Source organism: Mustela erminea, chromosome 17, assembly GCF_009829155.1.
Source record: "Mustela erminea isolate mMusErm1 chromosome 17, mMusErm1.Pri, whole genome shotgun sequence".
NCBI classification, from domain to species: Eukaryota; Metazoa; Chordata; class Mammalia; order Carnivora; family Mustelidae; genus Mustela; species Mustela erminea.
This window is the reverse complement of record NC_045630.1, coordinates 9,957,662-9,972,410: the sequence shown is the minus strand read 5'-3', so window position 1 is coordinate 9,972,410 and position 14,749 is coordinate 9,957,662. Positions and strand designations below refer to the sequence as shown.

The 14,749-nt window shown below is 48.5% G+C and overlaps 1 protein-coding gene across 1 annotated transcript in view; it reads right to left on the bottom strand.

The window, feature by feature from the left end:
- Nucleotides 1-14,749, bottom strand: part of EFCAB2 (EF-hand calcium binding domain 2) — a 109,531-nt gene that overhangs the window by 19,219 nt on the left and 75,563 nt on the right. The window contains exon 3 of the mRNA XM_032317938.1: nucleotides 2,923-2,995. Within this exon, the coding sequence (XP_032173829.1) occupies nucleotides 2,923-2,995 (73 nt within the window). The remainder of the gene's footprint in view (nucleotides 1-2,922; nucleotides 2,996-14,749) is intronic.

Genomic DNA, 14,749 nt, shown 5'->3' with positions numbered 1-14,749 from the left:
GGGCAAGTTGGTAATTGTAGAATATGAAGTGGTAGGATCAATGCTGAGTGATTTTAAATGATCTATTTCAAGAGCAACGTCAAATTTCATACCGCTCTTCCCAAGTGAGGGGCCGAGGGTTAGTATGTACTTGGACTAAAACTCAAGCAAATGGTGACTAGACACCTGCTCAGAGGTTTTGATGTTTTATTGAATTTTAGAGCATTGTCACGTTATTGCATTTTAAAGCAAAAAAAGCAGAAATCGTTTCATTTCTGAAACTACTGCAGAGCACTCAGCAATAGGACATTTGTCCCTCGAGCTTTGATTTTCTAGATGTATTCAATACCTATAAATATCTATGTGATTTGTTCCCCTCAGTCATTTGGGAAACCACAAAAAAGAGAGTCATGCCCAAAAGTTCTTATGCATATCGCTCTAATTTGAATAAATTATACACAAGGACAATTTATGTGCGTAAAGCAAAATGTGTATAGGGCTTCGACAGCGCAGTGATCTCTACTGATCCAACTGCTCTAAATGTGTGTGATTTTCCAAGGTTGCGTCAATATACCTAAGGAAGGGCCAAAGACAAAGTAAAACGTTGGGACCCGAGCACCTACTATGATCAACTGCCCAAACCCGTGGTGTCACTTTGGTAGACAGCCACCTACAGAGCAAGCAAAACCAAATGCCTTGGGTGCCCACCAAGTAACACGTGAATCCTCACAGTTACCACATTTAATCCTCATAAAGAAACAATTTGCTGTTGTTGCATTCCTCCTGTGGCTGCGGAAACCAGGCTTTGAAAGGTTCAGCTGCTCGGCCAAGCCCGCACAGCTGTTAAGTGGTGGCTTTGGAACTCAAGATACCAGACCGCCTGACCCGAGATGCGGTGTTTGTTCTACTTGGCCAGAAAAACTTTCAGATCGAGAGTTGGCAAACTTCTTCTGCCCAGGACCAGACAGTAACTATACGGAAACCATAGAGTTTCTGTCTTTCACAAGGACTCAACTCCACTCTTGTAGTGAGAACACAGCCAGAGACAAGATGTAAATAAATGAGTTTGGCTGTGTTTCGATAAAACTTTATAAAAACAGGTGGTGGGCGGGGTTTGGCCCAGAGGTTGTGGATGGCTGATTAAAACAGACAGAAGGAATTGGGCTCTACAGGTTCTACTTTTCTATCCTTCCAGAGGCATTTTTCCTTGCTGCTCCACTTACCCTACTGAATTATACGCACTAATTACGATTTCACTGTAAATTCACCTTCCTGCTCCCATTTGCTCCACAGCACCAACTTTCCTCTTTCCCTAGCACAAATTCTAGCTTTGTTGATAAACACTGTCGAGCAGTGATCAACACCTTTTTTATTTTTAAAGATTTTATTTACTTATTAGAGAGATAGAGAGAGACCACAAGTAGGCAGAGCAGCAGGCAGAGGCAGAGGGAGAAGCAGGCTCTCTGCTGAGCAGGGAGCCTGATGTAGGGCTCGATCCCAGGACTCTGGGATCATGACCTGAGCCGAAGGCAGCCGCTTAAGCAACTGAGCCACCCAGGTGCCCCAACACCTTTTTTTTAAATAAGGACCAACTCAGGAAAAAAAATAAGGTTTTTCTCCTCTGAGTAAAAATAGCTTTATTGGACCCCAAAATGGAAAAACAATGTAAATATTCTGTGCTCTACTGAATATTTTTAAATGCTAATGAAACATTGGTCCTGCCTTTTAGTTACAAAGATGCTAATACACAGGCAACAGAGTCATCTTTCCATCTTCTACTCCTTAACTCTATATAGTGCTTTAGGATTTAAAACACGTCTTCTAATACATCATTTCATTTCTCTTTGAGGGAGGATCATCGTGGAAAAACTGACACAGAGGTTAGGTGACTCATCTCGAGTCGATGCCCAATTAGGCACAAAACTCTACCAAATCCCACTTCCTTGCCTGCCTCCTGTCTCCTCCTGCTTGAAGCCTGGCCTCCATCTAAACCCACACGCTTAGATTAGCAGTTCTGAACAGATTCGTCTCCTGGTGGGGGCCCAGGTAGCTTTGTCCCCTTCGGGCTTCTGCTTTGTCGAACCGAAAGCTGCATGACGTGAGACCAGACACTTTTCTGGAAAACCAAACAGGGCATGAAGCTCTCCGATCTCACTGCTTTATGGGATCATTCTCTCCAGACACTCATCTACACTCTTACAAATAACCATTTTTACAATTCTTAGACGGTTCAGTCAATGTCAGGTTCGTTCTTATTATTTTACTATCTTATTATCTTATCTATTATTATTATATGTGTACTACTTGTTCTAAAAGTTAGTTTTATTCCCCCCCAATAAACATAAATTTTCTCCGGTCTCTACTTCCCTCTCCCCCCTCTGAGATGACTTTCTTCAATCCATTCCTTTTTCACCTGTCAGTGTTCTCTCGGCAGAGAGTTAGTCCCCTGAATCTGTTGGCCTTTCTCCAACTAATTTTATTTTTTTAAAGATTTTATTTATTTATTTGAGAGAGAGAGGATGAGAAGGGGGAGGGCCAGAGGGAGGGGGACAAGAAGATTCCCTGCAGAGTCCAGAGCCCAACGCGGGGCTCGATCCCATGACCCTGCGATGAGGACCTGAGCCAAAACCAAGAGTCTGATGTTTAACTGGACTGAGCCCCCCAGGTATCCGTCTTCATAATTCATTTTAAAGAGTGTAGATAATGTCTAAGGCGGGCTCCTTACTTGAGCCGTTCCATTGCTGGGTCAAAGCCATTTCTTGCAGATCTGATATTATTTCAGAACGTTTGCCGGGCCAATCCGCAAAGCAGCCCCAATGTCTTCGCCAAGCACACGCATTAGTTTAGGACCTGCCCAGTTGCAGGTAAGGGTTTTTAGCTACAAGGAGCAAGGGGGAGCAGAGAGCCCCCCCCAACACGCAGCCTTGCCCCCCCCCAACTCACCTCTGCAATCAGGTCATGGAGCTCTCCTTCACTCGGGCAGCAGCCTAGTGACCTGATGATTGTTCCGATCTCTCTGCAAGGAAAAATGGTCAGAAGTTTCAGAATACAAACTTGGAAAAGCATGCCCGGTGTCCCTCGAAACTTCAGGGCGGAGGTCGCCCAGCAAACAGTGCACTCGATACGCAAGCCTTGTGAGGACAGGAGATACTTTCCAGGAAAAGGAAAAGGCAGCCAAGCAAACCAAAGGGAGAAGAAATAAGTGCTTGTATTGATTAGCAAATGCAAGCCCTGCCTGAGCCAAAACCCAGGAAGTTCTAGAAAACAGAAAGGGGGGTGGGGTAGGAAAAAGAAATGCCAGCCACTTACTAGGCGAGTTTTAAGTTAGTTAACTCTTTTGCACCTCAGTTTCTGCATCTGTAAAATGGGGACAGAGGTCTGTGCTGAAGTGCACATTCGTGGCAGAGTACTTAGAAGCGTGGCCTCTAGTGTCCGATTGCTAGAGTCAGATCCCAGCTCAAGGCCAGGCAGGCTAATCTCTGGCTACGGAGGCGGACCTGGTGGGGAAAACACAGCATCCTCCTTCAAATACTTAGAAGGGGGCTGGGCATAGCCTCAGAGTAAAATAATACGAACTACCATAATACAAAACATAGCTCTTGAGTAGCTCCCCATAAATATTAGTTACTCCCCTGACCCCTGTAATAATGTAATTTAATTCAGCAAATAGCCTAAGAAGAGTATGAATTACATTCGGTATTCTCTAGATGCTAAGACCGGGTTTGCAATAAATTATCAAATATTTCCACTTAAAATTACTAAAATTAAAGTTGCAATACCGGGATGTGTACTTAATTTCACAAATATTCACTGAATTCATTTCTTTACCATTCTGGATAGTATCGGTGGTGTATATTCACTCACTATTTTACTGAGAAAACCTTTTAAAGAAGAACGTCCGGGTTCTTCACTTACAGAGGCTGAAGGATGCATATCAATAGGAAAACCGAAAGTCAGTAACTGCGGAGAATGGGATTAATTTTCATTTATTGGCCTCCCTTCATCATAAATGAGGGCCCGGTGAACATGTCATGGCTTCCTGTTCCCTGCCTGCCGGACCGCCGCAGTCCTGACACCCGTGCACTGCTTTCCACGCCCCCGTCCCTCATGAAGGCAGGACGTGAACGTGCAGGTGGACGAGACGCTGAAGCATCCTATAAGACGCCACTTCCAAGAAGTCCCCAAAGATGTCCCATGAATCTGGCAAACAGCACTGTAGTAAATAGATCATTGAACATCAGACTCCTACTGTGTACGTTAGAACCAAGGGTTAATGAGGCACAGACGAAAGCATGACTTGGTCAGTATTCACAGATCTAGACCCTCTGTAACCTTCTAGGTCTATGTGCATCAGAGAAGCAGAGGGAAAGGCCGTCACCCTGCATGACGGGGACCGGAAGCTCTTGCAGGCACGTGTGTGGGACAGTGGTCCCCACCTCCATCTGACCAGCAACCACCGGGCATGTGATCAGTCCAAGTGGAAACAGGCTGTAAGTGTAAAATACACACAGATTTCAAAAAACCGAATACAAAAAAAATGTCAAATATCTCACTGATCATTTTTCAACTGACACGTTGAAATGACTCTATTTTAGACAATGGGCTTGTATAAAACATAGTGTTACAATTAATTTTTCCTGTTTCTCTTTTATCTTTTTTTTTTTAATATGGTCACTAGAACATTTTAACAGTACTAGAACATTACTAGTACCCCCCTTACTGGAAATGGCGAGGAACCGCTGGCATCACGAGTCAGCGTGTGAGAAGAGAGGTGTAGCGCGAGAAGAATTGCTCTGCGCTGGGTCAGCAAGGTCATCGATGCCCCCGGTGCCTGTCTGAGAAACTGCAAACCAGAGTGAACTGAGCCCAGGACAGGGGAAGGGCTACAGCGCTAGCTGGGGGTAGGGCCCGACCTCCCCTGAGACAGGACACCTGCCACACTGTGATTTGGAAGAAGGTCTGGCCAGGGACAGCTCTGGGAACAAAGCCACAGCAGCACAAGGGCTCCCCTGAGAAGAATGTGCTGGCGGGAAGAGACCAGCCAAGGGTCCAATGAAGAAGATTCCAGAGGCCAGCCCTGAACCAAGGGTCCAAGGAAGAGGGCCGGCCTTAGACACAGAGGAGAGGTGACAGAGCGCTAGGCGAGAACTCCACGGATCCGCCGAGGGCCGTGTCCAGGGAGTGAGGAAAGACATGGGGAAAAGTGGGCGGCATCTTGTGTCACGTGCTGCTGAGACTTCCAGCGAGTTCTGAGAAGTGCCCTTTGGGTTTAGGAAAGGAATCAGTGGTGATTTTTTTTGATGAGGGAAGCGGCTGTCGAAGGCAGTGCAGAAACCAGATTGCCCTGGGTCTGGGGGGTGGATGCGTGACATGAGAGGGAGGAAGGGATGACTGGAGGGGACACGGGGTCAAGGAAGTTTCTGTAGGACCTGAGAGAGGGGAGCGCACGTGGCTGTGGGTGGGCCTGGCTCCCCGGGGGCGGGGGTGCTGGTGCTGGTGCTCAGTGTGCGGGTGCTGGTGCTCGGTGCTCAGTGTGTGGGTGCTGGTGCTCGGTGCTCAGTGTGTGGGTGCTGGTGCTGGTGCTCAGTGTGCGCACAGCCGCCCCCACCCCGACCCAGGTCCCACCAGCAGCAGCAGCAGGCTGCTCTGAGTCAGAGGGTGGCAGGTCCTTCCTTCTGCCTAGAAAGTTCTCTCTCTCCCCTTCAGTTCCCCTTTGAAGGACCACTCGCCCTCTTTGCCTTTTCTGAGTGAATCCAGCTAGAACCAAGCTGCTTCTTCCTCTACCCCTAAAACACGAAGGCCTGATTGACTTAAGAGGAAAAGGCAAAGCTTCTACGGCGGACGAGTCCACAGTGACCTAAAGAGCGACACAGAACTCAAGAACGCGCCTGCACCCCTACAACCCGGCCCGCGAGCTGCGTCTAGCGGTCATTTCCTCTACACCCGGCTGCTCTGGCTGCTCCGTATTCTCCGTCAACCCTTCAAAATGGCCATTTGCCCCATCCTAGATTCGGGGCTCCTTAACTTTCCACTCTGCTCACTCGATCCATCTGCCATCTCTTGCCTCGAGCTCTAAACCACATGCGCACATCATCTCAGCGGAAGAGCCCTCAGACCCACCGCTATGTCCCCGAACAGACGCCGCTGGTTTGGGCACCACCGCCGAACGCCCCCCACCCACCTGCCGGGGTAGCGCGGGCAGCAGAGCTCCACGCCACAGCCTGGGCGGAGGAATCTTGCACCGTTGCGCACAGTTGCAGAGGCTGCCGAGTCCAAGGCCAAGACCTCGTCAGGGTCCGTGTCTGCTGAGAACCCCGGCTTGCGACGGCCCCGTTCTCTGTGTCCTCACATGGCAGACGGTGAGCCCACTCTGGGTCTCTGTCTTCTTTTTTGAAGGGCCCTAATCCATCGTGGGGTGCCACTCTCAAGATCACACCTAAACCTCATCACTTCCCAGAGGCCCACCTCCAAACAGCATGGGGTTCGGGCTTCCTCTATGAATCGGGGAGGGAGGCACACCCTTGGTGGGGGCACTGCCGTGACAGACCCTGCCCGTGTACGTTCTAGAAGTCCGGACATCCCTCCCTTCTTGTCCCTCTCAGCCTCTAAGACACAAAAAACTCCCTTCCTTAAGAAAGCTGACCCCTCTTGGTGTCTTGGAGCTGCAGTCTTGGCTCTTTCTTCCCACGGGTTATAGACACCACTGAGCGCTCACCTTGCTAAGTGTACTTGTAAGCCCCTCAGTCTTGGTTCTTGTTCTGGACACACGTGCCGCCGGCTCAGCATCTTCATCCTGTCCTTTACCAGTTGCTTCCTCTTTTGCCCTAAAATGTTCAGCTATCTTCCTTCCTCAGGTTGGAGACATTCCTAATAGGTGCCTCACCACACTCCAAGCAGGCTCCCCGCTTCGGTCACGCCCCAGCCCTTGCTCTGACTTCCTCCTCTTGCAGCAGTCAGCCCACTGCCCACCCGTCCACCCCAGGCCCAGCTCCAGGCCCAGCCGCCGCAGACCGGCCATGCCCAGCTCTCTGCCAGTCAGTCAGTCTGTCCTGCCTCTGGGAGCCTCTCCATCCTCTCTGCCTGCCATGGCCCCCCAACCAGGACCCCCGGTTGCAACATGACCTCACTGTTAAAACTGTTCCCAGAGGGGAGCCTGGGTGGCTCAGTCAGTTAAGAGGATGCCCTCGGCTCAGGTCACGATCCCAGAGTCCTAGGATCGAGTCCCGCATTGGACTCCTTGCTCAGTGGGGAGCCTGCAGCTCCCCCTGCTTTTGCAGTCGTGCCCGCGGGGTGCCGGTGGGGGGGGTGGATTGGGGACGCGGGCTTGAGGAGCAGGCAGGGCTTGAGGAGCAGGCACAGAGAGCACAGCCGGGGAAGGTGGCAGCTCTGGAGGGGCACCCCCCACCCCCGCTCCTGGCCAGCACTCTCTGTGCTCAAACTCTGTCCCCACGGACCTCTTTACTCCTTGCAGCAGCCCCTTGTTGGGGGGCGGGCACCGCGTTCTCCCTTCCCACACACAAGGAGACAACCCGGGACATTCAGCAACTTGCCCGGGGCCACACAGCATTCCAGCAGCGGCTCCCCCAGGAGCAGGAGGCTCGGGCCGCGGGTCGGACCCAGACGCAGGACAGCAAGACAGAGAGACAGCAGACTAACTGACCTGGCTGGGAACCCACAGCTCCTCCGGGAGTCGCAGGAATCGCCCCGCAGCTCACTCCCACCGCACGCCCACCGGCAGGCTGCAGGGGGGCGCGGCCGCACGTAGCTGTGCAAGGGCTTGGCTCTGCCCTCGGCGCTTCAAATGTCCTTACCTGCTTACACCTGACGACCGCCCGCCCGGGGAGGAAGGCGCCTGCTTTGAGTCTACCGAGGAGGAAAACAGGAGCACCGGGTTAGGCAACTTCCCCAGGATCCTACGAAGTCGTGGCCGTGGGACCCCACCCTCACCCCTGTGCAGCTCCGCCTCCAAGAAACCTGGCCGAGGATTTCCGGAGACTTCCAGGTGAACTTGAGTGTAACAAGGTGCTGCCCAAGAACACCAGAAGCTCCACCCCGTGGGAGCCGTGAGGACAGATCCAGGGCTCAAAACTGATGACCCGAGGGACAGACTTGGCCGGCAGATCGGGTTATGTTCTCTAGGTGGGCCACCAGTACGCGTCCTCAGAAGTGTCACAGGCCTGGTCCCTGTGGAAATCTGGGTTTATCACTCCTGGAAAACAGTCATTTACTGTAGGCATTTATCTAAAAGAGGCAGGGGAAGGAGCCAAATGACCTCTTTAAGTTCTCCCCAGCTGCTCCGATTCCATTATATTCAAACACGCACACACACACACACCTGTGGCTTATGTCAGTGAAGGCTCTAGTTCTTAGAAGGCATACACTGGAGTATTGGGGGGGGAGTCATAATGTCCACACCTTACTTTCAAATAGCCCAGCAAAACTGAAATAATAATAAAATGTGTGTGTGTATTAGAAAGAGAGAACACAAGCAAAAGCAAATGCGGCAAAATGTTCATAATTGGTGCATTTCTTGTCTGTAAGTGTAAAATTTTTTAAATAAAAAGTTTTCATTTAAAACAAAACAAAACATACAAGAGTGGGCACCTGGCTGGCTTAGTTGGAAGAGGGCTTGACTTGTGATCTTGGGGTAATGAATTCGAGTCCCACCCTAGGTGTAGAGATTACTAAAAAATAAATGTACTTTAAAAACAAACAAGGGGTGCCTGGGTGGCTCAGGGGGTTAAAGCCTCTGCCTTCGGCTCAGGTCATGATCCCAGGGTCCTGGGATCGAGCCCGCATCAGGCTCCCTGCTCAGCGGGGAGCCTGCTTCCTCCTGTCTCCCTCTCTGCCTGCCTCTCTACCTACTTGTGATCTCTGTCAAATAAATAAATAAATCTTTAAAAAAAAAAACAAACAAGATAAGCACATTGAGAATGAAAACCAAGGTGATAAGAAGTAATAACAGAAATCCTGCCTCATATAAACTATTTAAAACCATTAGGCATATACTGCCTATCATTTTGGCTTCAGAACAGGTAAAAGTATCTGGAGAAGTTGGAGCCCGGTTCGTCCCTGACCCCACAGTGGGGAGGGCAGCACGGTGACCCACTCCGGGCAGGGGCAGGACAAGAGGAGGCAGGGGAGGGAAATTAGAGAAGCAAAGACGCCTCTGAGCTCCTCTTGTTCTTACACATTTCAAAATACAAGACCAGAGGTACGGTCAGCCCACGATCCCAAGAGCTGCTCTGGCTAGGATTCTGGTGCCAGGAAACCAGGACTGCAGGTGGAGGGGTCACGTGGGCCTCCAGCACCCCAGATGGTGCCAGGATGGGGCTGAGGTCCTGGCCAGAAAGGAAGAAACCACACAGCTAACCCGTCAGCCTCAGGAGTAGTGAGGGTTCTAAACTGAGCTAAGAAAAACAGAGAGGGGGAGAGGGCAAGGAAGACCAAAAGCCAGAAAACCGGTGAGGGGTAGAGTTCCTGAGAAAGGGGCGGGGGTCTCGGAAGGAGAAAAAGGAAAGGGAAGCAGGAGGGAAACTGTAGATTTCAGAGACAAGGAATAGAAATCCCAAGACTTCACGATGAAAACTAAAGAAGTTCAATAATAAGAAATAACAAAGAGAGTAGACCACTGGGACATTAAAACAAAATTATGAAATAAAGCAACATAATTACCCACATTAGGACTGATTGAGCTATTTCACGTCTACTAAATGGGATTTTGAATCAAGTGAAATGATTGAAAATTATTTTAAAGTAACTTTTAAGGGTGCCTGGGTGTCTCGGCCAATTAAGCAACTGACTCTGGATTTCGGCTCAGGGGATGATCTCAGGGTCCTGGGATCCAGCCATGAATCTGGCTCTCTGCTCAGTGGGGAGCCTGCTTCCCCCACCACCTCTGCCTGCCTCTCTGCCTACTTGTGATTCTTCTATCAAGTAAATAAACAAAATCTTAAAAATAAATAAATAAAATAAAATCTAAAAAAAATAGTAAACTAACTTTTACGACGATTGTAACATTTTAAAATCATTAAAGTATTTACAATTATTTAAGTTGCCTTTTAAAGCAACCACTTAGGAACTTCCTGAAATCAATGTAGTGAAATAAAACTAAAAGAGTTTTTGGATTTTAATACTTCCTTCCAAAGCGTTTTTGGAAGAAAGTTCAGGGAAAAGCCAGAAAGAAACTCATTTGCGTACAGTGGTGGGTGAGCTCGTACGACCGGCTCCCCAGAAGGGAGAAGCCCTGACGAGCAGCATTTGCGTTTCCACCGAGTCTACACCGTCCCCAACCCGGGGGCCAACTTGAAGCTGCGCAAGCACAGCCGCTGGGGGAGGGTTTGGGAAGAGAGACCCCCAGGGGTCCCCGGCACGCACCTGCCTGGCCCCGGCACACGCGTACTCACTGCCTGGCAAGCATAAAGTCAAATACATTGACCTGCAGTTAGAAGTGGTCACCTTTGAGTATTTAGTACCTTTTCATTGTTCATAAACACATTCGTGTTGCATTTTATACAAAACAGACTGAAAACGTGTCGGCCACTGCGTGAGTCTTGCACGTCGTCCTCGTGCAGGGAGGGGTCAAGCTAATCTGGGCGCGGGTCTGGTGTCACTGTGAGTGCTGCCCCAGCGAGCGCCTTGGGTTTTTAATACGATTGCCTCCTAAGTTCGTGCAATTTACGTTTTACAGAAATCAGTCACCCGGCTTGCAGAATTCCTGAAAACGTAACCATCGGCTCTGGTGAGCTGTGGTTTGGCTGCAGAGCGGATTCCCCTGCGCTGAGACAGCTCCTGGCCCCCAGGTCCCTGGACAGGCTCCCCTCCGGACAGCCCACTCGCGTTCACAGAATGGAAATGAAATACATTCCTTGTAAAAACAGCAACAACAACAACACACACACACACACACACACACTTCTCCTCGGGAAAATTTTTCTTCTTCTAAGTCAAGTTCATGGGATTTTCCTTTTTTTAATTGCTGACGCCTCAATTACACCATTTCACATAAAGTCTGTAGCATCTGCAGAGCCGTCCCCTTTGCCTGAGCGAGTGTTTGCGAACCAACGCCAGAAGTCTTTATGGTTTGATACTAACAATCGGCTTCGCGCTCGCACTATCGATAACGTGATAAACACGGGGACAAAATCGGTTCAGAACACAAGAGTCACAATAAAGTCGCCCAGTAGAGGCATCTTCCTTGAATCCGCGGGTGCAGTATCACGGTTCTGACACGAGGTGGCGCCCGTGCCACGGAGCTAGGCGGAGAGTCCTCCGTTTAAGGGCAGTCTAAGGTCAAAACCGTGCCCCGTGACAAGGGACGCAATTCTGAGAGAGAGAAGAGAAGAGAAGGCCAAGTTCATTACCTCCTCTACGGGACAGCTGATATTCAGCTAAGTATGAGAGAATGTTGAAAGCAATTCAAAAATGTCTAAGAAGGAACAAAAGCAGGATTTGAAAATGTTTTTCATTTACTTCATAAATATTTGCCAAACCCTACCACAGGCCAGGTACCATTTGCCGGGCAGCAGACAACAAAAGGAGGACCTTGACCTGGCAGAGGGCATTGTCGGAGACTGACCTTCTTTTGCAAAGCCATGAAGAAACCAAAATAATGGCTAAACCTCCTTATTCAGACAAAGACTCTACTCAAAAAAAAAGGGGGGGGTGCTTATTTTTCTGAAGGTCTCTCTAACCAAGTGCGGATCATTTTTCCACTGCTGAAAGATGCTTTCCAAAAAGCTCTGGGTTCTAACCTGTTATTATTATTATTATTCTATTATTATTATTATTCTAACTTATTATTATTATTATTTCTCCTGCCTCCTATGTGCTAGAGTGTGCAGCCCCCAAGTGAAGAATTCAGATTTCGGTGTATCTCAGGGAAAAGTCTCTATAAGATACCAGACATTACACACATAATAAATAAGTAATTCAGGGGCATCTTTACTTTTGTCCTAGGCAACCAAGTGCGGGAGAAAGCGTGCACATACACAGGTCTATGTGCGAGCCTCAGGCAGTGGGAAATACCATGAAGAAATGACGGCCACCATCATCGTTACTATAACCGCGTGAGTCCACTGGGGCAGCCACAACAATGGCCACAGCCTTCGGGGGCTGACGCACAGAGACTTATTTGCTCACAGCTCTGGAGGCCGAAGTCCAGGATGGAGATGGCGGCAGGGCAGCTTTCTTCTGAGGCCTCTCCACTGGGCTCGCAGACGGCCGCCTTCTCCCCGTGTCCACCACCACCTTTCGTGGCCACCACTTCTCACCCAGACGGAAGTCACCCTTATGTAGTCACGGCTTCGGCTCCCACCAGCCACCTGCATTCCCTCTCTTAGCAGCCAGAACAATCTTTTAAAAAATGGAAATTATAGTATGGCACTCCCCTGCCTAGAACATTCCGGTGGCTCCCCACTGCACTGATGTCTGGGAGGCTCTGCCTGAGCCGGACCTGCCGGCCGCCCTGACTTGGGCTTGCAGCCGGGCCCCCAGCCGCCCACCTGGCACCCCACCCTCCTGAGCTGATCTCGCAACACTAACCCCTGGCCCCTTCAGAGGACCTCTACGTTTGCTCCCCAGTTCTTCACGGGCTGGCTCCTTCGAATCTTAAAGATCTTAACTCAAAAATGGCCTCCGGAGAAGCTTGCCCTGACCAGAGGTCTACACTGTTTCATCCCACATCACCACGCCCTCATTCGCTAACATGTCATCTTCTGCCTTCCTCACAGTAATGTGCGACACTGCCCTGTTTTATTTCCTTGAGAGCACTTGTTACTATCTGAAATCTGTCTGCTGGGATATTGTCTGTTTCTTCCCTCAAATGTAAGCCCCAGGGGGCTCCGTCAGTGAAGCGGCCAACTCTTGATTTTGGTTCAGGTCATGAGCTCAGGGTTGTGGGGTCGAGCCCCAGGCCAGGCTCCATGCTCAGCGGGGAGTCTGCTTAAGATTCTCTCTCCCTCTCCCTTCCCCCTCCCCGTTCTCTTTCTTAAAAAATAAAATAAAATAAAATGTAAGCTCCATGTGGACAGAGACCCTTCACTGCTACATTCTGACACTTAAAACAGACTCACACTTGATAGGGACTCACTATACATCTGTTGAATAATACGTGACTTTGTAGAACACTTTAGAGATTGAGAAATGCCTTTCAATTAAAAAGAACTTTCATTTAATTCTCACATCAATCCGTGTTATAGTCCCCATTTTAAATATAAGGAAACTAGAACTTGGAGAAGGCATTTGACTCACCCTCCAGCAGCATAACTAGCCTAAGGAGCAAAGCTGGAAGTTGGTTCTACTGTCCGACTCCTCAGAGTCTGTCGCTTAGGACTCTTGGCAGTAACATCTTCTTAGGACAAATCATGGTGGTTAATGGGATTTGAGGTGAAAAGTAGTGGCAGAGAAAAAGACCCAGATGTGGAACAGAACAAACATGGCTTTTGAATACTTCTCGTGGACCTTTTGATTATAATAAGGGCTTAATAAATGTTTACAAGATTCATTAACAAAAACATTTTTCCATTGTTGTGAAAGGGCTAAGTCATTCCAAGTTCTACACTGCCAGATGGCTGCTCACTGTCCAAACAAAACCAACAAAAAGCTCACTGTCCTGGAGTCTTCTTTTTAAAAAATAACACCGAAACACCATTTGGCAAACACGACAGTAATCCTTGTTACGAATAAGATCAATCAATGAATGCTAAAACCAGTGGGCAAAGTTTAAGGAGAAGGAAATTCTGCATAGTCTTGTAGTATCTGCCCCAAGATGTTTACTAGTTACAAAGGGAAAAATAAAAACCTTATAGTGGGGAACCCACTATACTTTCCCCCACGGTGGGAAAATTAAGCAAGTGAACAAGGTTGACATCACCAGTCATGAAACCTAACCACATCAAGTGCCCCTGACCTGCTCCTCTGAGAAGAATACAAAATCATTCCTCTGGCATTCCTGCCCAGAATGCATTACTTCGATCTGTGCATGGGAACACCTGGATAAGCCCAAACTGAAGGGCGTTCTACAAAATCACTGAGGACTTTTGATTCACATGTATCCAGGCGACAAAAGGGAAACACGGGGGAACTGTCACAGGTTGGAGGACTGACCCCGACAATTAAATGCAACCAGGATTCTGTGTTGGCAGAGAACAGAAAGAGTAAGAAAGCCGGTGAGAGTCCCAGATCTTTGCTTCCGTAATTGTGCGACATCTAGTTAGGGCATGACCAGCAGGAGAAGGTGGGCAAAAGGATACGCAGGAATGCCCGGCACTATTTTTGGTGTTTCTGGAACTCTAAAATTAATTTCAAAATAAAATGTTTTTAGAAACACTGAGATTGTTTTAAAATAACATTTATTTAAAATTTTTCAAATAAAAAGCTATTTTAAAATAACAATTAATGCCTTTTTTCCCTCTGTGGTCAAAGAATGGAGAGTTCTGGTTAATCAGATATTTTTAAAGACTTACCACTTTTACACCTCAGCGATATTAGCCGTTGTGCAACGTAACGTTTTCTCAGATTGCCACTCATCTCTTCATTTTTCTGTGAAGGTACTTTTACTTGAAATTTTTGTGATGTGGCTGAGTGGGTCAGTCTTTTAACTTCAGGATTTCGTTGGGAGTCATTTTCCCCATTCTAAGTTCATAAAGAAATTCACCTATATATGTATTTTAAAAGATTTTTTTATTTGAGAGAGCACATGGGGGAGGGGCAGAGGGAAAGAGATTCTCAGACTCTGTGGTGAGCACTGAGCCCACAACCCAACGTGAGG